Source organism: Crocodylus porosus, unplaced genomic scaffold (genome assembly GCF_001723895.1).
Source record: "Crocodylus porosus isolate Cpor-Errol unplaced genomic scaffold, CroPor_comp1, whole genome shotgun sequence".
NCBI lineage: Eukaryota > Metazoa > Chordata > Crocodylia > Crocodylidae > Crocodylus > Crocodylus porosus.
The window spans coordinates 923,425-944,571 of record NW_017728917.1 but is presented as its reverse complement, the minus strand read 5'-3'; the positions used below and the strand labels follow the sequence as shown (position 1 = coordinate 944,571).

At 44.8% G+C, this 21,147-nt stretch overlaps 3 protein-coding genes across 4 annotated transcripts; 2 read left to right on the top strand and 1 right to left on the bottom strand.

Annotated features, from left to right (window-relative positions):
• The first annotated feature begins 937 nt into the window (after nucleotides 1-937).
• TATDN2 (TatD DNase domain containing 2) lies at nucleotides 938-10,049 on the top strand. The gene is made up of 6 exons (XM_019536988.1): nucleotides 938-1,063; nucleotides 1,273-1,764; nucleotides 3,010-3,924; nucleotides 4,570-4,697; nucleotides 6,021-6,204; nucleotides 6,844-10,049. The coding sequence occupies exons 1-6, from the start codon at nucleotides 938-940 to the stop codon at nucleotides 6,982-6,984; spliced, it is 1,986 nt and encodes a 661-aa protein (XP_019392533.1). The 3' UTR covers nucleotides 6,985-10,049.
• On the bottom strand, nucleotides 7,937-13,049 carry GHRL (ghrelin and obestatin prepropeptide). Of its 2 annotated transcripts, XM_019536571.1 has the most exons (5): nucleotides 12,677-12,836; nucleotides 12,321-12,464; nucleotides 11,796-11,909; nucleotides 11,143-11,251; nucleotides 7,937-9,182 (listed from the first exon to the last, which is right to left on the bottom strand). In XM_019536571.1, exons 2-5 carry the CDS (start codon nucleotides 12,441-12,443, stop codon nucleotides 9,163-9,165), a joined length of 366 nt encoding a protein of 121 aa, XP_019392116.1. In that variant the 5' UTR covers nucleotides 12,444-12,464; nucleotides 12,677-12,836; the 3' UTR covers nucleotides 7,937-9,162. The 2 variants fall into 2 exon arrangements, with proteins under 2 accessions (XP_019392116.1, XP_019392115.1); XM_019536570.1 differs by having other exon boundaries at nucleotides 11,796-11,906; nucleotides 12,321-13,049.
• Nucleotides 13,050-17,494: 4,445 nt separating this feature from the next.
• RPL32 (ribosomal protein L32) lies at nucleotides 17,495-20,649 on the top strand. Its single transcript, XM_019536569.1, has 4 exons — nucleotides 17,495-17,582; nucleotides 17,953-18,053; nucleotides 18,292-18,473; nucleotides 20,468-20,649. Exons 2-4 carry the CDS (start codon nucleotides 17,958-17,960, stop codon nucleotides 20,595-20,597), a joined length of 408 nt encoding a protein of 135 aa, XP_019392114.1. The 5' UTR covers nucleotides 17,495-17,582; nucleotides 17,953-17,957; the 3' UTR covers nucleotides 20,598-20,649.
• Nucleotides 20,650-21,147: the final 498 nt, after the last annotated feature.

The following is a 21,147-nucleotide window of genomic DNA, read 5'->3' as shown; positions in this document are numbered from 1 at the left end:
GTGTGTGTGTGTGTGTATGTAAGTGTCTATATACACACACACACACACATACCCACATATACATACTGCACATACGTATATGTAGCGCATGCGTGTGCATGTATATGGGGGGGGTGACTTCTTCAGCAGTGCCTGGCAGTTGGGGATGGTTGTCTTCGGTGATCGTCACATCTGGGTGTCCAGAGAGGGCTGATGAGGTCTATCCCAGATGGGCAAACTCTGCTGCAGCTCAGACATGTTTCCCTGTGGGGAATGTGTGTGTGTGTGGTGCCACGCACATAATATGTGTGTGCATACATACACACATACTCACACGCGTATATATAGTATATGGGTAATTATTTGGCTAAGTTCACCAGCTGCTAATGGGCTCAATACAACCATTTGGTGGGCTGGATCCGACCTGCAGGCTCTATTTTGCCCACCATTGTGCTACAGTGTGTGTGTACACTTGAAAATACATACCTACATAGGCACATGCATATGTGGCACATGTGCATGTGGATAGGCATGTGCATGTGTGGCGTGTGTGCATGTGTATAGGCATGTGCATATGCATGGTGTGGGGGTGTGTACATGCGCATATATATACTATATGTGTGTACATGCAAATATATGCGTAGGGCGGGTATGTAGAGCACAAGCTTTTGTGGACCCAAGTTCACTTCATCAGATGCAGCGTTCCAAATAGTATCATTGTGGCTTCTCTAGGACAAGCTAATTTAGAAACCCCGGTGGTGTTACCCCAAAGGCAAAACATGCTGAAGGAGATGGGAGTAACAGCCCCCTGGAGGAATGTGTAGCATGTAGTGGTCCCCTGAGTTTGCAGAAAGGAGCGAAATGAAAATGTAATGGGGAGAACTGGCTCCTAGGGATTTAATAAAAAGTTCTTCAAAAGTGTTTCGGCTAAAAAGAGTACGTGGTGTATAGAGGGGCAATGGCGAGAAGTAATCCTCTTCCAGAGAGGTACTTCTGCTTTTGCCCACTAGGCTGGTTTTGCAGTTATCCAGAAGCCAAAAGGCTGCACATCTTTTTTCAGAAAAAGAAGCAGATTGTGATTTTTGTAGGTGTAGTCTCCAAACTATAGGTCTGGGGACGTTCCATCAGATGCTGGATCCATTAGCTTCTCTGAATTCACGTTAGTCACCTCTGTCATAAACTGAGAGGAATTCTTAGTCCAGTACTCCTCAATCATAAATGCTTTGTGATTGATAAAATGACTTGGTATTTAACGAACAACTGAGTAATATAGTTTTTTCATTTATTACACAGATTGAGAATAAATCCAAGGATGATGCAGACTGTAACTTGGCACCAAGGACTGAAAGTAAGGGTGCTTCAGAGGAAGAGGAGTCTGTAAGTCACAGGAAAAAGAGAATGAGAGACCAAGGATCAACAGTAATATATCTTAAGGCTCTCCAGGGTGTGTTTGGGCAATTGATAAACCAGCAGCCCAGAAGGGCAGCACCTCCATCAGATGAAGTTAAGACTGAAAGCCCTGACCATGGAAAAAAGCCTTGCCAGTTGGGTGGCAATTCAAGAAGCTTCTGTACAGCTCCAAGAGTTGAAGAAGACCAGCGTCTCCCACTAGATTTAGATGGACAGAAAACTGCCACAGATGAAAGTAGTTGTGCTAGGTCAGTTGTCATTTTGAGTGACCCCAGGAAAGAGCCTGTGACTTTCAAGAGGACGGTTATTGCAGAACCCCCTTCGAAGCTGGTATTTGTTGATGAGTCCTCTTCGAGTTCAGAAGATGGCCTTGAGGTGAGAGTGCACATGTTGAGCTGTGAAATAATGTTTCTTGAGTAAGACACATCGGCATGGGATTGGAGATATTGCTAGCTAAAATTTTAAATGAGCAAAATAAAAGTTCTGACAAAATAAAGAACTCTTTCAACAGGGTGCAATCTAATAAGTGACCACTGCTGAAAATGTGTCTCGATTTGTCCACTAGATAATAGTGCCACTAGGATAGAAATCAAGGGCTATATCCTCCATTTTCTCTATACATAAAGAATGTGACTGTAGAGACACTTATTTGACTCAGTACAGGTTTGGAAGGTAACCCTTGTTAGCATGCAGTGAAGTTTAGCTATGCTGCCATGTAATGCACAGAGTCCAGCATGCCTTAGTTGATACCCTGTCATATTATGTGTAATCCTGTAGTTAGTTGTCTTCTACATTAATGTAGTCTAAGCAATGTAGAAGTCTGAAATGCTGATTATGAAGATATAGACAACAAAGAGTCACGGTTGCGCAAAAGGCATCTTTTCTTAGTTTATCAGTTGCTGGATGAGTTAGTTATCTTCTGCTGGAAAAATTCCAGGCACCAGAGTAGCTGAACTCAAGGCAAAGTATACCTCTCTGCATTAGGCAGTGATAAGGTACAGTAGTTAAAGATTGTCAGTATATTTCAGTGCACAGTTGACAGCCCAGAGGTCACAAGTTTGAGGACATAGTGGAAGCGCTCGCAGCATGGCCCTATCAGGTTCCAGTGAATCTGTGAATTATGTTAAATACCTTGTTACAAGGACACAAGAAAGCAAAGAAGTTTCTGCTGCCCCTTTTTTACCCATTCTTCTAGGCCTCTACCCTAGATATGTTAGTCTACCCTGAAACTGATGTGCATATTGGAATTGCTGTGTTCTTGGTAAATTACAGCTGGTCTATAAAGTTAAGTGTCTAAGGGCTCTGCTATGTGTTATGCATATTAATGCAGTTAACTGGTTAATCGTGCAATAAATTTGACTGGCCACACATGCCAAGTAAGGCTGGCCATATGTGCAAAGTAATTATCATACAACTAATTGGTTAATTGCACAATACGTTTAGACCAGCCACACATGCAAAGTAATCATCACAAAAAAATGTAACAATTCTATAGCTGATTTTTATCCAGCTTTAATCTGAATACATAGTGGGGCCCTAATTGATATTCTTGCAATTCACTGTCCACAAAATTAAGTTTATTTTGTTGATCTATTGTGATTTTTGCCTTTTGGTTTACAGTTTGAACAGCAAAAAATGCCAGAGAAGGACCCATCTGTAGGAAGCGATTGGTCTGATGTGGAAGATGTAGAATCTTTGGCCAGATTCTCCCAGGAGGATTCACTTCCACAGCTTAATAGTCCAAAAATTTTGGAGACTTCGCGAACTTTAAGTGATGATTTAACATATCCTACTAATGTGAATAGTTGCATGTTGGGTGACTCTGTCGGGCGCTGGACAAGTAGTCCCAAAGCACCTGAGTGTTGTTCATTTTCGAGCCCCAGCCAGGATACTTCCTGTCTAACTGGCTCAGGTACCAATTCTCTCTGTGACATTTCTGTAGAACTTGCAACAAATGCTTCTTTCAATGTATCTGAAGATGTAGAGTCACCAGTTGAAGGTGGACATTGGAGATCACGTTCCTATGATTCTTCTGTGGTCTGCAGGGAAAGAAGTAGACGATCTAGGGAGGAAGTGGGATCCCGTGCTCCCATTGTCCGTAGAGTCCGACTGTCAGATTCTTTTAGTAATGAATACGTGAACAAGGAAGTGCCTGATAAGCTGCCCAAATATTTGGAGGAGGGCTTTGTTGATACCCATTGCCATCTGGATATGCTGTATTCCAAGCTGTCTTTTAAGGGGACCTTTGCAAAGTTTAGAGGGATTTACCACAGCTCCTTTCCCAAAGAATTTCAAGGCTGTATAACTGACTTCTGTGACCCTCGCACTCTGAGGGACTCTTTGTGGGAGGACTTGTTAAAAGAAGACATGGTTTGGGGAGCATTTGGCTGTCATCCACACTTTGCACGTTACTACACTGAATTTCACGAAAGAAGCCTCCTACAGGCCATGCGGCACCCTAAAGCTATTGCCTTTGGAGAAATGGGACTGGATTATTCTTATAAGTGTTCTACAGATGTATCCACGCAGCATAAAGTAAGGAGCTGGATTTCTAGTTTATTAAATTATTTGTGCTTATTTCTAAGTTCTGCCAGTGAATTTCAAGCCCTTTCTTCCCCATATATATGGTAGGATAGCTTTATAGCCTTACATTGCCTTTAGGGTAGGAGAAAACCATGATAGCGTTGTGTGAATTGGGCCATGAGTAAGATGCCAATACCTGGATATCTGGATAAAGTGCCCTATAACATAGCAGGGGAGCAACATGATTAAATGGACAACAGTGAAAATCAAGAACAATCAGTTTGCATCCCAGCTGCTTGTGCTTTCCTTAAGAAGCTTGGGCAGGTCAGGTAACACTTCTGCACCTCAGTTGTGCCATCTGTTAAATAAGGATGGCAGTTGTGGGGAAGCGTATCTGAAAGTGTAGATGTAACTTGGTTGGGTTCAGGGAATTTAAATTTCTGTTAAAAGAACAGAATGATTGAAATTTCATCCACCCATTGCCATCATACCTCTGTGCCATCTCTGATAAGGTCCTGACTTAAAACGTAGATTTACTAGAAATCAACAGAGTTCAAGAAAGTGCTCCCTTCTGTCTCCCTGGCCTCCGTATTTTCTATTATAATAATTCCAGTAAAACTTTAGGCTGTCTTAATTCTGACTTTATTTTTTATTCAGGTATTTCAAAGGCAACTACAACTGGCGGTGTCCTTACGGAAACCTTTGGTAATACATTGCAGAGAGGCAGATGATGATCTGTTGAAGATCATGAAAAAGTTTGTGCCCAGTGACTACAAGATACACAGGTAGCTAGCTCTCTTCGCTATATTAAAAAACGCTGTTGATTCAGTATTGGTAATCATTAATACTGCCATGAATAAAATGACAATCAAATATGTAGAAATTTGACTAGGTTTTTAATAGGTTTTCTTCCCTCACTTACACAGAAGAATGTGACTTTGAGCGGGGGGTGGAAACTGAAAACAGAGTGAAAGTAAAAAAATCTGTGAGGAGAGGAAACATTTTTTTTCTCTAATCCATTTTGATTTTAGTAATTTTTAAATTAAGATATGTAGAAGTGATTTATTCCCTTTAGACTGGGGGGGTGGGAAAAATACAGTCTGTGGGCTGAATCCATTCTACCAACTGATTGTACCTGGTCCACAGGCAGGTGGCCACAAATTCACAGGATCCAGCCCATAGACAGCTAGTAGCTCCAGCTGCTGCATGGTGCTGGGTGGGCATAGCTGTTTCTGTAGTGCTGGTCAGGCTGGCAGGACTGCTTCTGCCCAGCACTGATACAGTAGTGTTAGCTGTGGACCTGGGCAGATGCCCTGATCCCCCACCAGGAACCCGCTGGCCATGTTCACAGCTGATGCTGGCACGTGCCAGGGGCTGCTTCCAGTGGGCTGGGTGGGTGCTGGCATAAGCTGTGGATGTGGCTGGCAGGTTCTGGGTGGGGTGGGGAACTGGGCATGCTGCAGCCCCAGTTCAGGTGGGAACATCCCAGTCCCCACCTGGAAACTGCTGGCCACATTCATAGCTGATGCCAGTGCCTGCCCAAGGCTGCTTCCACAACATCGGGAGGGTGCTGGCGTAAGCTGCGGATGCAGCCAGCAAGTTCTGGGTGGGGTGTGAATCGGGGCATGCTGCAGCTCTAGGCAGGGTGGGCATTGGGGTGTGCTGCAGCTCTGGGTGGGGTGGAGATCAGGTTGCAGGGTGAGGGCGAAGAGAGAGAGAGGGAGGGAGGGAAGTGTGGTCCTCTAGAGGATACCATCACTCATTTCAGTGCCCCTCCAGCCAAATAACATTTCTTTAGAGCAATTGCATTTCTTTTATGCTAAAACGTTTGCTTGGTTATTTTAAGAAAAAATCAAACTTGTACAAATCACAAATGCAACCAGAATTCTATTGCAGGGAATAGCAAAATGAGAAGTCTGTGGCTGATGGAATCCGTTCCCCTGGAACACTGAGACTTGAAATGGGATTTATAGAATAAATACATAAACGCACAAACGGGATTCTTTGGATCCTTACTATGTAATCTCCTTGTTTGGCCTCTCTGTCACCTTTTTTCAGAACTGACAGTTTTTACCTTGGAGAATAACCAACACTTTCTTAACCTTTAGGCACTGTTTTACTGGCAGTTACAATGTCTTGGAGCCATTACTAAAGCATTTCCCAAATCTTTCGGTGGGATTCACTGCATTGCTGACCTATTCATCTGCCGCTGAAGCAAGAGAGACTGTTAGGAAAATCCCTTTGAACAGAATAATTGTAGAAACAGATGCTCCATACTTCCTTCCAAGACAGGTAAGAATGTTTCTGTAAAATGCTCAGTAACTCTTTTCTCCAGTGTTGATTACAGGTCTTTCTGCCCTGTTGAGGCTGACTGATAGGACGTCTACAAACAAGCAGCTAGAAGCATGTGTAGGCCTATATTTTGCCCCTGGTTTCCAGAAAGTGTATGGCTGGGAAGGCAAATTTTAGCCTCTCTTGCCTGGTAGCTGCTTCTCTTTACAAATAGGACCTAACCCTCAGGTTTGAATTTGTAGACACTGTTGCATCCTAGATGCAGATTCCAGCAGGACCAAATCAGCCCATTGTCCATCTATGGTTGATGTACTGAACTTTGCACTGGTCGGTCAAACAGAACTTTAAAAATGGAAGTTCTGTCTTCTCTGCTGTCTTTTTAAGACAGGGATTTATTCCAGCCTCTTTGGCCTTTTGTGCTATTACGTGGATTAATTGTTGGCAGCTGCTTTTATGAAGTGCTCTGGGAAAAAGGCTGAACCAAAGCATCAAGCAGAATTATGGAAAGACGCTTTCTGACAAGTGTCCAGGCCCAAATAAAAGGCTTAACATGAAGGTAACTCCTGATTAGTCTTGAGTATTGCAGAGTTGAAGCGATTCACTGTTCTTGACTCTGCCCTTTTTTTAATGTTTTTGCAGGTTCCCAAAAGCATGTGCCAGTATTCTCACCCAGGACTCGCCTTGCACACCGTGAGAGAGATCACCCATCTGAAAGGCCTACCACTCTCCCTCACCCTGGCTAATTTAAGGCAGAACACAAAGAGCCTCTATGATGTCTAGGAAGGTATTAGTTAAGGTAGAGAAGTCCTAGGTTGGGAAGACTGCTGTTAAACAGGGAGAAACTCTGAAGGCACACTTATATCGCACCCTGTGACTGTGATCCCAGTGGTGACAGTTAGCCCCTCCTGATTCGTCATATCCACTTGCCTCATAAGAGTTGCACATTTCTATTGATCCATGTCCCTTCACATCTCCATTTAATTTCCTGCTGGCTTACCTCCCCTTGGATCACACCCCCAGACAAGGTGCCAGTGTCTGTGAGATCAGTTTTCCTTGAGGTGAAGACAAGGAGAACTAGTGTTGGGAAATGTGGAATTTTATCCAGTTTTATAGGTATTGGTCCATTCAAAGGAGTTAAATAGCTTGTAACCCCTGAACCATTCTTGACCTGAATGATTCAAGGACAGCTAGAGCCCAAAGGGTGAATGGGCATCAACCATAGCCTCTAAAAGCACCTAATTGCTGAGACTGTGCAGTAAAGAGAACATACTGAAGCAGAGAATTTCATGCACAATTGTACTGTACCCCGTTCCTTGCACAACACAATGAAAATGCTGTACACAGTTAAGCTGGTGTTGTTTACGTATGGACCCCTTTCCTTGAAAGGTATAATGAAGAGCGTGTGCTATAGGTACTAAATAAGCTTTTAAACCTATTTTTAGCAAAACGTTATGACTGCTAGAGCTGATCCACCTAAACATAACTTTATGGCTGCGGCGGGTTTTAATTTCAGGAGAAACGAAGCTTGGCTATACATTACAACAACCCTCTTTAACCTGACTTGTATTTTGTTTTGTGGAAACCCATCCCAAAGGTGGTTCTGTGGGGCTGCACTGTTGTGCCAAACTGTTGTGAAGACAAGTGCCTCTGTGAAAGAAGTGCCAAAAACCTTGATAAATACAGTTCTCAAACCAGGTTTTATTTGTAGAATTCTTTTTTTTTTTTTTTTTTAACTATTTAATGTCAACTTTTATCTTTGCATTCAGAAGACTTTTTAACAAGGGGTAGTAACTTTTTAAATAATATTTGGAACTACAGTTGCAACTTTAAAAAAAAAATTAAATATTTAAAAATGTTAAATAAACATTTCTAAGAAAGACTGCAAAATCATTAGCATGGGTCTCTTATAAACTAAATGCATTTCTGTAAATTGATTCTGCCTGTTTGCTCAGTCTCCATTCCAGGCAGGGATTCCAAACCCATCTCCGAACCCTGAAACGATGGTATGAAGGCAAGTTCCACTCCACCCCTCTGCTTCACAGATTTTCCATTCTGATGTTAGCATCAATTAGGCACTTGCTTCCTGTTTTATATGAAGGTTTTGGAATATATAGGGGGGGCGGTTTAAGTATTCCTTTTAAAAGTATTGTTAAAGGCACATGGTCTCTCTTAAGTCAGCCAGTTGAGGGAAGAGTTGAGTGGGAAACCATCCTCCCTATTGCATGAGAGTATATCTCAGTGGTAGGGACTGCCTGCTCGTAGGGCAGCTCTCGCTCATGAATGTGCCTGGTGCATTCAAGGGAGGGACAGTTTATACCTTTTACACTGTGAAAATATAATTTGATGTTCTCTTTGTAGAACCATTAAGGGCACTAGTTTGTCTCTAATGAAAATGACAGCTAGATTCTCACTAACTTCAAAAAAGGTGTGGGAGGGTGTGATGCCCTTTGAAACAGATGCATCAACAACAGAGTAAAGTGTCTTGGCTAACTGAGGGTTATTTTTATGTGCAGCTCCTCATTAAGCTGATGTGTATAGCAGAGACTGAAACTTGCATCTAGTTTCTTCACATAATCTTAGAAATGGCAAAAAATTACTGCAGTTTCAATACTACTTTTATTTTCTGCTGCAGAAGCATACACAGGCCTCCTCCCTCCCTTTGTAGAAAAGGTTCAAATGACTTCCAAACACATCCTAGAACATTTGTGATACAATCAAGAAAAAAATAAAAGTAAAAACAACTTGGAAGTCAGGTGGCTGCTGGTTTTCTTTACCAAGTTATTTCATCTCTTGCCTCCCTCCCAAAAAGATCTGTTTTCACCCAAATGGTTTAAAAATGTAAATTATTCAGCCCCAGGCATCTGTTTTTTTAAAAGAATATTTTTCAGGTCCACAACTTGAAAGCAGAGTTTTGTTGTAATACGGTCATCATGTGCTGCTGGTGTCCTTCAACTCCTGTCAGTTATCCGCTTGGATTTCTGAAAGGGCAAAGGGCAGAGATTTATTTTGCTTTTTATATTGTAATTCCCAGAAACCCAACCAAGATCTGGCTTCTGTCAATGTAGTCTTGTCAGAAGACGAAGGAGAGGAAGACACTGATTTGGGTTTGTGTATGCTTGCTGCTATGATAGTGGCAGACTTATGTATGAGACTTGGAAGATATAGGGCTTGAGAAGGGATTTGAAGGACAGTAAAAGTAGCTTTTCAGATCCATTTATAGGAGGTGTTGGCAAACAGTGAAAAGACATTTATAGTGAGAACAAACAACTGAGTGATGAAAGCTGGCACTGTTTGCAGAATAGGGGGTGAAGAGCCAACACAATAAGGATGAGTGGATGAGCAGGGAAAGGCAGAAATATGAAGGGTCTCAAACAAAAATAAGACGACTGATTTTGATGTGCCGGTATAGTCAGCCAATTTGCCTCTTTTGCATCCAAAATTTATTTTGTTTGCCTTCTACTGGTTTAAAAAAAAAGGTACTGGCTGAAGGCATATGGGAATACTGTCTTTTTTCAAAAGTGGCTTGTGATTCATTTTTTTAAGTACTTTCATATTTTGGTCCCCAACATAAGGTTACTTAAAGCCTCCTTACTCAATTTCTGAAAAATAGGCTCTTTACAGGGTTTCATAGTGGACATCCAAAATGGCTATAGTGAAATCATAGTGTAAAGCAGAGGTAGGCAATGTTTTGGCCAGTGCCAAAAAAACTGCAATATCTATCCTGTAAGAGGCCAGAGTGCCAGCATACCAGAAAAACAAAGCCGGGGCAGGAGGTACGTGGCAGGATACACTGCTTATTAATATAGTTAATGATTACAAAAGTTGCTTTTTTTTTTTCTTTTCTTTTTTCCGTAAATACTAGGTTTTCTAAAAATTCCAAACCTGGTGACAATGAATAAAATTTTATAAACTACCTTTGTTGTGTATTTTTTTTGTTGAGCATGTTGTGATGAGAGAGAAAGAGGGAGGGAAAGAGAAAGGAGAGAAAAAATAGAAGACGAGGAGAGAGGAAAAATAGAGACTAGGAGAGTACTAACCACCTGGCTAGGAGTGGGGCAGGGTGGGTGGCGGTGGCCCTGGTGGTGCAGGGCAGGGGGGAGGCCCTATGGTGAATTCTGGGGTGGCTATATGCCCCCAAGCCCTTCCCAGCAGTGCCCCTGTGCCCTGGACTCCACCCCTCGCAGCAGAAGAGAGGCCCAAAGCAGCGCAACCCCAGGTCCCTCCCCATCCTCTCAGAGGTCTGGTGCACAGTGGTGGGGCTGGGGCAGTACAACCCTGGCCCCTCCACTGCCATCCATGCGGAGGCAGGCATGCATGCATGCGCTGCCTCAGGCCCCTTCCCCAACTTGTGCCTCGAGGTGCACATGTAGTTGCCAACAGCAGAGCTGATGCCAGCACTCTGGAGCCATGGCTCCAGCTCTGTGTTGGCGGTGACTGCATGTGTGCCTCCAAATTTGCCTTAGGCCCCCCACCCCGCAGCCACCCCTCCAGTGCCACTTGGGCTGCCACCACCCACCCCTCCCAGCACTGCCTGGGCCACACAGCCCACCACTCACAGCACTGCCTGGGGCACCACCACCTGCCCTGCACAGCTGAGCCCACCCCACTCTCACCAGCAGCATAGCCCCTCCACTAGGAAGAGGCTGGTGGTGCCCCTGCAACCAGCCCAGACTCTGGATATCTGCTGCCAGCCATTGAGCGAGGCTGCTTGCAGCAGGGCTTGCAGCCTCCCAGCTGCCTGTTGGGAGCAGCCCAGGCTGCATGGCTGGCAGCAGGTGGCTAGTGGTGTGCCAAGCAAAATGACCTCACATGCCATGCTCTGACGTGTGCCAGGGGCTGCCGATCCCTGGTGTAAAGGTTTAGTATCCCACAATAGGTAACAGCCTTTTGGCAAGCTTGCCTGGCAATCTTATCTTTCTCCGACGGTGCAGAAAGTACCTTTAGGGTCCCCTGTAAGAATGTCCTCTAAGATCCTTTCGAGCTCTTGTCCATACTCCTGGTACTGTCCTTCTGTTATCTTGACACCAATTTCAAAGGGGACATTGAACTAAAACAAAAACACCAAATTAAAAGAACGGCTTAACTGTTCCTTTTAAAGAGGGTTCAAATTCTTTCTGCTCTTGAGCGCACACAGATTGCATGCTATCTTCAAAAGAAGTACGGTAACTGAAGTGCCTGAAGGTTTGTCTTCTCCAAACATCAGCTTGTCCTGAAATAATTATTACTCACTTCCTGAGGAACAGGGATTGCTGTGGACAGCTGTTACAGGCCAACGCTGCCATGAAGTATGAGAGAAAACAATTCTACAGTAAAATATTAGGAATTCTACAGTGAAAATAAATATTGGTATTAAGATAGTAGCAGGTTGCAGTTGGTTTTTTTTGCAAAATTTCTCAGCCTCTTCAGATTTTAAGATTATCAACAATTTAGTCCTGAGTGCTCGTTTTAACTGCTCAAACTGGCTACGAATATATGTTACCTTTCGTGACAAATTTCTATTGCATTTTGTGCTGTGTGATAATATAAAACACAAAAAGCCACAATTCCACCCCACCCGCCCAGCCTTATTGAATCTATTGCAAAATACAGACCTTAACTTCGATTTCACTGCTGTCTCCCTTTGCCTGTTTTTCATCTGTATCCAAAACTCCTTCTGCGCCCCGGCGGTGTAATTTGGTGGTAGGCTTCTTAGCATCTTTTTGCTGCTGAAAAGTGTAAATTGTTTTTTTCCATAGACAAACCATTAGACCTGGGTCTGTGCTGGGAAACAACACCTACAGTTTGCCACACAGGCTATTTCACTAGTGGAAGTTATTTTCCTCTGCCGTTGTTTTATCTTGGTTTGAATGGGGATAGACAGTGGCAAAATTATCAGAATCCTCTAGTTCTTTATTACTGCTGGAGACATTTCAGGGGCCCAATCTTCCAGGTGCAGATATAGCCTTAATGGTTCATGCTCATTTGCAATAAATCTCAAAGGCCTTATCCCCTGTGATGCTGAGGCAGATTGATATTTTTTTCTGAGTATTGCTTTAACATAAAGTCATTTGGTTTCAAGTGGTAATTCTAGGGGAAAGTGGTTTGGATTAACAAGAGAAGAAAATTCTTAATTTTACCTGTGTCCTTGGGTATTCAGGGCTTAAAAAACTGGAGCCAGCCAGAGTAGTTTCTGTCCAGAGAATGCAGAAAAGGAGAATTCCCAGCAGAGCACTTCTGAGAAACATGATCGCCTTGGGCATGCGCTGAACCAAACCTGGGAACTTAACAAAGAGGAGAAGTTAAAGACTTTGCAGTGTCACTTGATTGCAGAATCTGGATACAGCTCCTCCAGTTTCTCCTGATTTGAATTAGGCATTGAACTGCCTGGAAAACCTAAGAGATTGATATTAAAGATATGAATAGAGAGAATCCCCCTTAAAAGTGAGGTTATTATTTTTTACTTAGAATGTTTTTTCTTACCCGTTTCACTTACCTTTCTTCCACAAGTGGAAAAATGACAGAACTGAAGATGGGACGGGAGAGAGGAAGTATACAAGAGAGGAGGTGGTGAGGGTGGAACCAGCCTGAAAGGTTGCTTGCCTAGATTTGGTTCACCAAATGGCAGTGTGGGGAGTTTTTCTATCACTGGAATATTTGTTTTGTTTTAAAGTGCCCCTTGAAATACAACCCAATACGTATTTGCAATTCCTTGGAAACTTGCTCTGCTTAGGTCATAACCAAATCAACAAAAAGTGGAATACAATGCATAGATCTGTCGCTGGATTAGCTTTCCCGGGGGATTAGATAGCAGCTCTCTGAAACAAGATCCAGATGTTAAGAATATTCCGTTTGTTAATGCTGGTGAAATGATTGTGGCTTCAATTCGCCAAAGAATACTTTTCAATCAGTACCTGAACTGGCATAGCTCAGTAACGAAATAGAGAAGTTAAGTTTATATGTGGCCTATTGTAGAAAATGTTTTCCTTCTGTTGTTTTGCTAAGTGGGGTTTTCCACCTTTTTTAAATTTCCCTTGTTAAAGACCTCAGGCTATAGTGGGGATTTTCAGCCATGATGTATGGGTTGGGAGGTTGTTTAGTCTTCCACATTTGCCAGATTGGACATTGGTTCAGGGAAGAACAGAGAAGGAGTGAAAGCCTGGGACAGTTCTCCTGTGGACTCCCAGCTCAGCCAGAAAAGGGATTAGGAACCGCAGTGGAGGTAGCACACGCAGAGATGGGTGCTGATGATACAGCTACAGCCAACTGAGCAGAGTCAGAATTTGGGCAAGAGAACAAAGAACGAAATGCCTCTGGGGAGCCAGGACTTCAAATCTAATCTGAAAAAGAAACCAGCACTTCACACCCTTGTGGCAAAAAAAGCTTCATGATCTCTTCCTGAACAGTTCTGCTATGGACTACAGAAAGACCAGGGTGTTTTATCTTAAGAGAAGAGAGGAATAAGGAGGGACATAAGCATGTGATCTGAGGAAGGTAGATTGGGAAATTCTGCTCTCCGAGGTTTGCAAGACAGGAAAAAGTGGAAATTCATTGTTGTTTAAAAGTGAAAAAAGACAAAACCCTTCAATAAAAGAAATATTTCTTTTTCACACAAGATGCAGTTAAGCTGTGGAACTCACTGGTACAGGAAACCATTGATCACAGGAATAGAGGGGCATAAAACTGGAAGTGACCACCTGGGTCACTACCCAGCGTCCAAGAATTCAACCAGATTTAGCACTGTCTATTTCTAGGATTACAGGTTCTGACACAGACTCTTTGAATTTGATGGGAAATTGAGGGCAGGAAAAGCATCCTTTTTTAACAGGTGGGGCCAGCCATGGTCATACAAGCTTACCTGGAGCAGGGTGGGTAGGTCAGCTATTCAGAGAACAGCCCCTGAGCTACAGAAGAGGTGTAGGTACCAGACAGAACTCTGACTGAAGACAGGTACCCAGAGCGGTGAAGACAACAAAGGAGGAAAATGGAAAAAAATATAATTTTTGCCTATAATAAAAGCCTTGCATTGTATTAAAGTAAGGAATAACTTGTCTGGAACGCTGGGCAAAGTCCTTGTTATGTCCCTACAGCCATTACGTTCCTTTGGGTTAAGTACAAATAGTCAAAAAACCCAAGGCTGAATTGATTCAGTCTTCGTAGGTTAGTCTAAGCTGCAAAGATTGAACCAATAAGCAGATGAATAGACATTCACTTTTGATTCGGGAAATGCAGCCCACATGCCTGCAGTGGCTCAAGCCAGAAGCTTGTGGGGGGTGCTAGAGCATAGCTCTGGCACATAGTCAGCATGGGTTGTGTATTCGCCTCCTCTTCATGCATCCCCAAGATCTCTGGGATTTGCAGCCCAGAATCACAACAAGACTCTGCACAGTTGCTCATCATTCCCTCTTCCTGCTTCCAGCTGCCTCTGGGATTTGAACTAAAAGCTGTCGTTTGGCAAAACAGAGCTACAGAGAAATTTCAAAGCTAGAAAATGTTTGGTATTACAATATTTGTTTAAACAAATGGATTCAAATTTCCCTCTACTTCTTCACTTTTTGTTTCAGTGGAACAAAGGAGAGGAAATTAAACACAATGCAAAAAAACCCCACTCTCCTCTTTTACTTCATCTTGGAAGAAAGTTTGGAAACATCTAGGGAATGGAAAAGTTGGGGGAATCCCACTGCTTCAATTTTTGCATATGTAAGTTTGAAAAAACTGAAGCGTTAAGTGCTTGACACAATGATACAAGTCTTCCTTCCTTGGCAAACTTTTTCCTAGCTAGCAACACCAACTTCATTCTCCCCACAGCTCTGATGTTTCTCTGCATCAGAAATGAAGTTCCATCGTCCAGGTTTGTGCTGGTGAATTAGGGTGACTGATGCATGATCTTAAGACATAAGCCATTGAAACAGGAAGGGATTTTTAAATCAGGCTGTTTGGATTGTGTAGGCAGGGGGGAAGGAAGACCTCTGTTGTGTCAGGCACTTAACACTTCAGTTTTTTTCATACTTATACGTGGAAAAAAATGAAGCAGTGGGATTCCCCTCACTTTTTCATTCCCTAGATGTTTCCAAATTTTCTTGCAAGAGGAAGTAAAAGAGGAGAGTGTTGGGTTGTTTTGTTTTGTCTTGCATTGTGTTTTATCTCCCCTCCCCACTGGCACAAAAAGTGAAGAAATAGAGGAAAATCTGAATCCATTTGTTTAAACAAATACTGTCATGTCAAACATTTTCTAGCTTTGAAATTTCCCTGTAACTCTACTTGGCCAAACAACAGCTTTTAGTTCAGTGTTAACCATGTCCATCTGAAACCACTGAAGAGGAGTTTGTAAACGTGAGGTGAGAAGCTGTAACTGTAAGGCTGAATCCGTCACGTGCTGAACTTCAAGCACAATTTTAAGCTTGGTTAGCTGTAAAGCTTTGACTTGTGGAGAGGGGAGATGAATATCATGCCTGTATTTTGAATCCCTGAACTAGCAGCAATCTATAGAACGGTATAGGATGATGTGGGGCCCAGTGCCCTGAGAAGGCACCTCACCTTATAGCTCCTAAAAAGTTTAGGTTAATTAGGACAGTTATTTTCACTTTCACGCTTGGGGCTGGAGTTGTTCTGCTGCTGTAGTGGACCGCAGACTGTTGGATGTTCTGGTTGTAGAGACCTTGCCTACTCTCTTTTGGATGCCCAGAACTGTTAAATCATTGCATGGCACCTATGGGACAAATAAGAGCGCACAGCTGCGATGCTGACAAGCTGCTGTTAATAGTATGTTTTCACTTTCAATTTGGGATGGGGCTGAAGAACTATCAGAGTTTTGAAGCAGGGAGTTTGAAATGCTCTTGCAAGCAGTGGCCTGGATGACTTCAGAGAGCTGCCTTGCAGACCTACTCTCCTGGTGAGCTGAGCCTGGTGGCAGGCACTGGAATGCTGTTAGGTGGGGAATGACAGGGTTCATGTCCCAAATTAGCCTGTTTTTGAACCAAGCACTTACTCCATCTGTACACCCGAGGAGCGAGGCGGAGATATGCTGAGTGTCTGCGGTTTGAAAAGAACCAGCTCACATTCAAACAAAGGTATTTTGAAAGGTGTGCAAAGATGCATATCATTTGAGTAAAGATCAGCCTCAGCTCAAGAATGCGAATGCTCTCTTTCAAAAAAAGGAATCATTTGTGATGTCACAGGAAATGTTGTTGATCTTAGATAGCTTTGTTCCTTTTTATACCAACGTATTCTGTTGCCACACAGGTAAGGAATGGGACATATTTGTGGGGCATGAATAAGCATAACATCCATTTGCAGCATCTTCTCTGAGCAACCGGGAAAGGATTAACAAAAGTCTGGTCTTTTTTTTCTTTTACCTCAGTACTGAAGAAATGTAAAGCAATCGTGAGAACTGGACTCAGCGGCCTTTTTGTTGTAAATCTTGCCAGATGCCTGGGCTGCACTTACTGTATTTTAGTCCAGGCATAGTACATTATGGTTAGGGAAAACACCAAGCACTTACCAGCAACCTCTAGTCCTCAAGTTGATCTCAGAAGACCTTCATTCACATTCAGGTGAAGAATATAAAATCATATTCTGACGAGACAACCCAAGTTGAAAATTGCATTAGATGAAATTTATCAAATTTTGTTCCTCTCTCCAAGGGTCCTGCCATGTGTTAGAAACCAGCCATAAAGTTGTCACACATTTTCAAGCACTAACTCTGTAGCGGCTGGCTCTTTTTATAGCTAGGTGACCATTTTATGGCAGGAGGATCATTACTTTGCACCATTTTGTGCGAGTCACCAGTCAATTGCACAATAGATGTCATGGGGAAGGGGCCCAAGACTCAGGCATGGCAGGTCGTTAGCTAGGGACTGAAGCCAGTACAGCACAAGGCATTGATTATGTGAAGAGTGACGTTTAAATCACGTCACTGTTAAAACAATTACGTCAAACACCCTTTAGCGTACCAACCCCTCCTGTCCGGAGCAGGGAGCGCAGGAGAACAGCGCACCCAGCCGGCTCCATGCCGCACCGTGCCATTAGGGGCTTCAGGTACTGGCAGCAGTACTGGCGGAACAGCTTCCGCCCCCTCCTGCGCCTGCGCAAAAATGGCTGTCGGTGCTTGAAGGCCGGGTCCTGGCAGCTTGGTATAACTTATCTACTGATATTGTAGGTGGGGGGAAACCTACGCGTGGCCGTGGCTGACACCAACCCTGCAGCAAACCGCCTCGAAGCTGCGCGTAGCTCTCCTGCTGCCTGGGGGCCGCGCGGCTGCCCACACTCCCGCCCCTCAGCAGCATGCGTCCCGCGGCTGCACTGACCTGCCGGGACCCGCGGCAGAGTTCCCATCACGCCCCGCGGGCCACCCCCTCCCTCTCTCCGCGCTGCCTGCCGCGGTAGGTGCAGCGCTGCAGTCGGTAAGTACAATCTGCCGCCATCCTGCGCCGGGGCCGCCCGCAGCCCGCTGCCGCCGCCTCCTCCGCGCTGCGGGCGGCACCCTCCGTTGCCGCCGCTCGGTATTGCCCGCAGCGGAGCCACGGGCTGGGCTGGGCCAGGTAGCTCTGTGCTGCCCTACAGCGCATGCGCCCTGGTGCTAAGTGTGGGGGCTGCGGGACACAGGCCCTGCAGAGCCCGGGCTATTTTGGGGGCCCCCTTAGCACCAGCGCTGCAGCTGCTAATGGGGAAGCTGCGGGACACGGGGCCCTGCAGAGGCTGGGCTAGGGTAGAGATTGGGGGTGCGGGCGGGGAAGTCTCTGGCCCGGCCTCACCCCTCTGGCCCCCCCACAGACACTATGCCTGCCCTCCGGCCGCTGGTGAAGCCTAAGATCGTCAAGAAGAGAACCAAGAAGTTCATCCGCCATCAGTCCGACCGCTATGTCAAGATCAAGGTAGGCCCGTCTCCCCCAAGAGTTGGTTCAGCCCTGGCAGAGCTTGCGCAGGGAGCTGTTGGATACTGAGTTAAAGCCCGGAAAACACCATGTGTGAAGGGGCGATTAAGAATCCCACTGGGGGATGGGGAATGGCTTGGCTCTGCAAAGAATTGAGTTTGCTCAATGTGCAGTTAAGGCCAGGCTGTTACATTGGGCCTGCTGTTGGGTCAAAACATTGTTCTCGTGTCGTTCCCAGCGCAACTGGCGTAAGCCGAGAGGTATCGACAACAGAGTCCGCAGGAGATTCAAGGGCCAGATCTTGATGCCCAACATTGGTTATGGTAGCAATAAGAAGACAAAGCACATGCTGCCCACTGGGTTCAGGAAGTTCCTGGTCCACAACGTCAAGGAGCTCGAAGTGCTGATGATGAGTAACAAGTAAGTGAAGACAAGCTTTTGGCCCTGTTAAGAGGGGTGGGTGGTTGGTTGGCTAGATGCGCCTGTACTCTCGGTCTGTGGCAGTGGTCAGACCTGGAGGTTGGGGCCAGAGGTAGGTTGCCAGTTGGGGCAGGGGAGGAGTACAGTGAATGACCCAAGGTGTAGCAGCAGCTGAGTAAATGCTGGAGGGAGGGAGCTGCTCCCCTGCCTTCTATACAAGCTGGGCCCTGCTCTTACCTCCCTGTGCTGCACTTGACTCCAGGGAAGTAGCCTGTCATTATACAGTGTTTGGAGCCTACCCAGGAGTGGCAGCCCTGGGGCACTACCATGCTATAAACGCAGGGAACTTCAGCAGCAAGGCCCCTAGAGCCGAGTGTACTTGTCCAAGTATGCTGGACCTCCTTGCCCCCTTAGCATTTAACGTGGAGCAGAAAGCAGGAGACAGGCCTTGAAGGGTACTAAACCCGGTCCCTAACACCTCAGACTGCTGAGGAGCAGGCAGTCATTTCCCTGCTGCTATCATATCCACTTCAAGCTACTGTCCAGCCACAACTGAAGCATGGCTTCTGTCCACTTATACCCATAGTTCTTGGAAGCAGGCAAAATAATGACCAGAGAAGCCTTCAGTGTTAGGATAGAAAAATGGTGGCTAGTTGAAGGGGATGAGGGGGTCTTTGGTGGATTGACTTTGACAGATAGGTGGCCTGAAAGCAACAGAACTTGGTTGGATCACCCTGACTTGCTTCCTGTTGAGCTGTCTTAAGTACATTGAATAGTTCTAGTCAGCATGCATGGTCCTCTGCAGGAAAAAATAGAGATTGTATTTAAAGAGCTCTGTTTTCATTAGGTTTTGAAGATGGGTATTAATGAAGCAAATCACAATGGGGGAGTGTTGGGTAACATCTGAATTCAGGGTGTGATTTTTACAATGGGCTGAATTTCACTTCAGTGTTGCCTACAAACTGTGCTTTGAGAGAGAACAGTGCTAGAGATCAATTTTAATGTGGTCACTTTGACTGTCTGTCCTAGTGAGAAGCAAAGGACAGTAACTAAAGTTTCCTTTTGGAAGCATGCTTTTTCTTTAATTAAAAATGCAAAAGCAGTAGAGGCACTAATGTAAAATCTACTAGAAATAGGTTGTTTAACAAGTTCCATGAGACTTATACACAATAACTTCTTAATCTCCTAAATAGATGGGGTAATTCTAGCAGTACAGGACATGTTTTAATCCACACTTCTGCATATACCGCTATAGTGATAGGGAGCAGAAGACGCTCACTGAACTGGAACTGTCTAGGGGAGGACAGACTCCTGGCTTAAGTCACCACTGATATAAATGGATACAACTCAGCAGTCTGTACTAGAGTTGTGCTTGCTTAGCCCAGCACTAGCCTGTGTTGATGGGTGTTCTGGGGGAAAAAGTGGGTTGCAAGATTTCAGAGGGTTGTGAACTGCAGATTGAGAAATGTTGATCCTGGGAAAATGCTGAGACCGTGGCAGGGGGAAGGGTACATGAGAGAGATGAGGCTAGGCTGGGTGTTTGCAGTGGCAGAGAGACGCTGCTCAGGGGGCAGAATAGGCTGTGACCAGGCTGCCTGGCAGGGCATGTTATGGTAGTCGCAGCCTAGGGCAGGGGCTGGCACAGGCCTCCCCTCCAGCTCACTCCATTGCTGCCTGCATGAGCTGGAGCTGCTGCAGTCACTGTACTCTGGCTCAAATGGGACTGTGGCAGCTGGGGACTCCCCCAGCAGGGCTGCAGCTTGGGAGTGAGGGCACCAGCAGGGCCAGGGCACACCCTGAACCTTTGCAAATAGGTCCCAGTAGGAAAAAAGTTGAGAACCACTAGTCTACACTATACAAATACCAGCTGTTGCTAGCTGCAAGAATATTCTTGTTACTTAAGGCTTGAATTGGCTTTACTGTCTGTCATTAAGATATTAGTTATTGTGTAGATGAGCATTTGTGATGCTAGATTAATTTTTGTTATTGTGCAGGTCATACTGTGCAGAGATTGCGCATAACGTTTCCTCTAAGAACCGCAAGGTAATTGTGGAGAGAGCAGCGCAGCTTGCAATCAAGATCACCAATCCAAATGCCAGACTGCGCAGTGAGGAAAACGAATAAGTTGGCTCCTCTGTTAATGCAAATGTATTAATAAAATGTAAAAATACCCAAACTGGTGTGGGGTGGTTGAATGTCTCTATACTACTCAAACTAGAATGTTGATACTCCTTTCTATAACATCCTGGAAAATGAGACTGTAGCGAAAAGTATAAGTGATCGTCTACCTCAAGGTCACACTAGATTGCAGGGGAGGGGAAGGTACTCTCCTTCCCCTTTGTGATCCTATGTTTTGAAGCTGAGCAGGTCTTGGAGTTATTTTAACTGCACTAAAAAAATGGGCTTGTAAATGCACTTTCTTTGAGCCAGCTAATCCATTGTTGTGGAGGTGACTGCCTGCTGTAGTATTACCTGATGCTTGCTAAGGCTAACACATGCAGTGGTGGAAATGCCTCTTCCTCTAGTAGAGCCTGTACTCTAGCAAAGCATGCTACATGGAATCAAGCTTTCTAAGCTTAAATTCAACTTAAGAGATGCCCCTACCACTTCTACCACCACCCTGCTGCCAGGTAGAGGGAACCAGACATGAAACTCCAGTGTTTCTCTGCAGTAG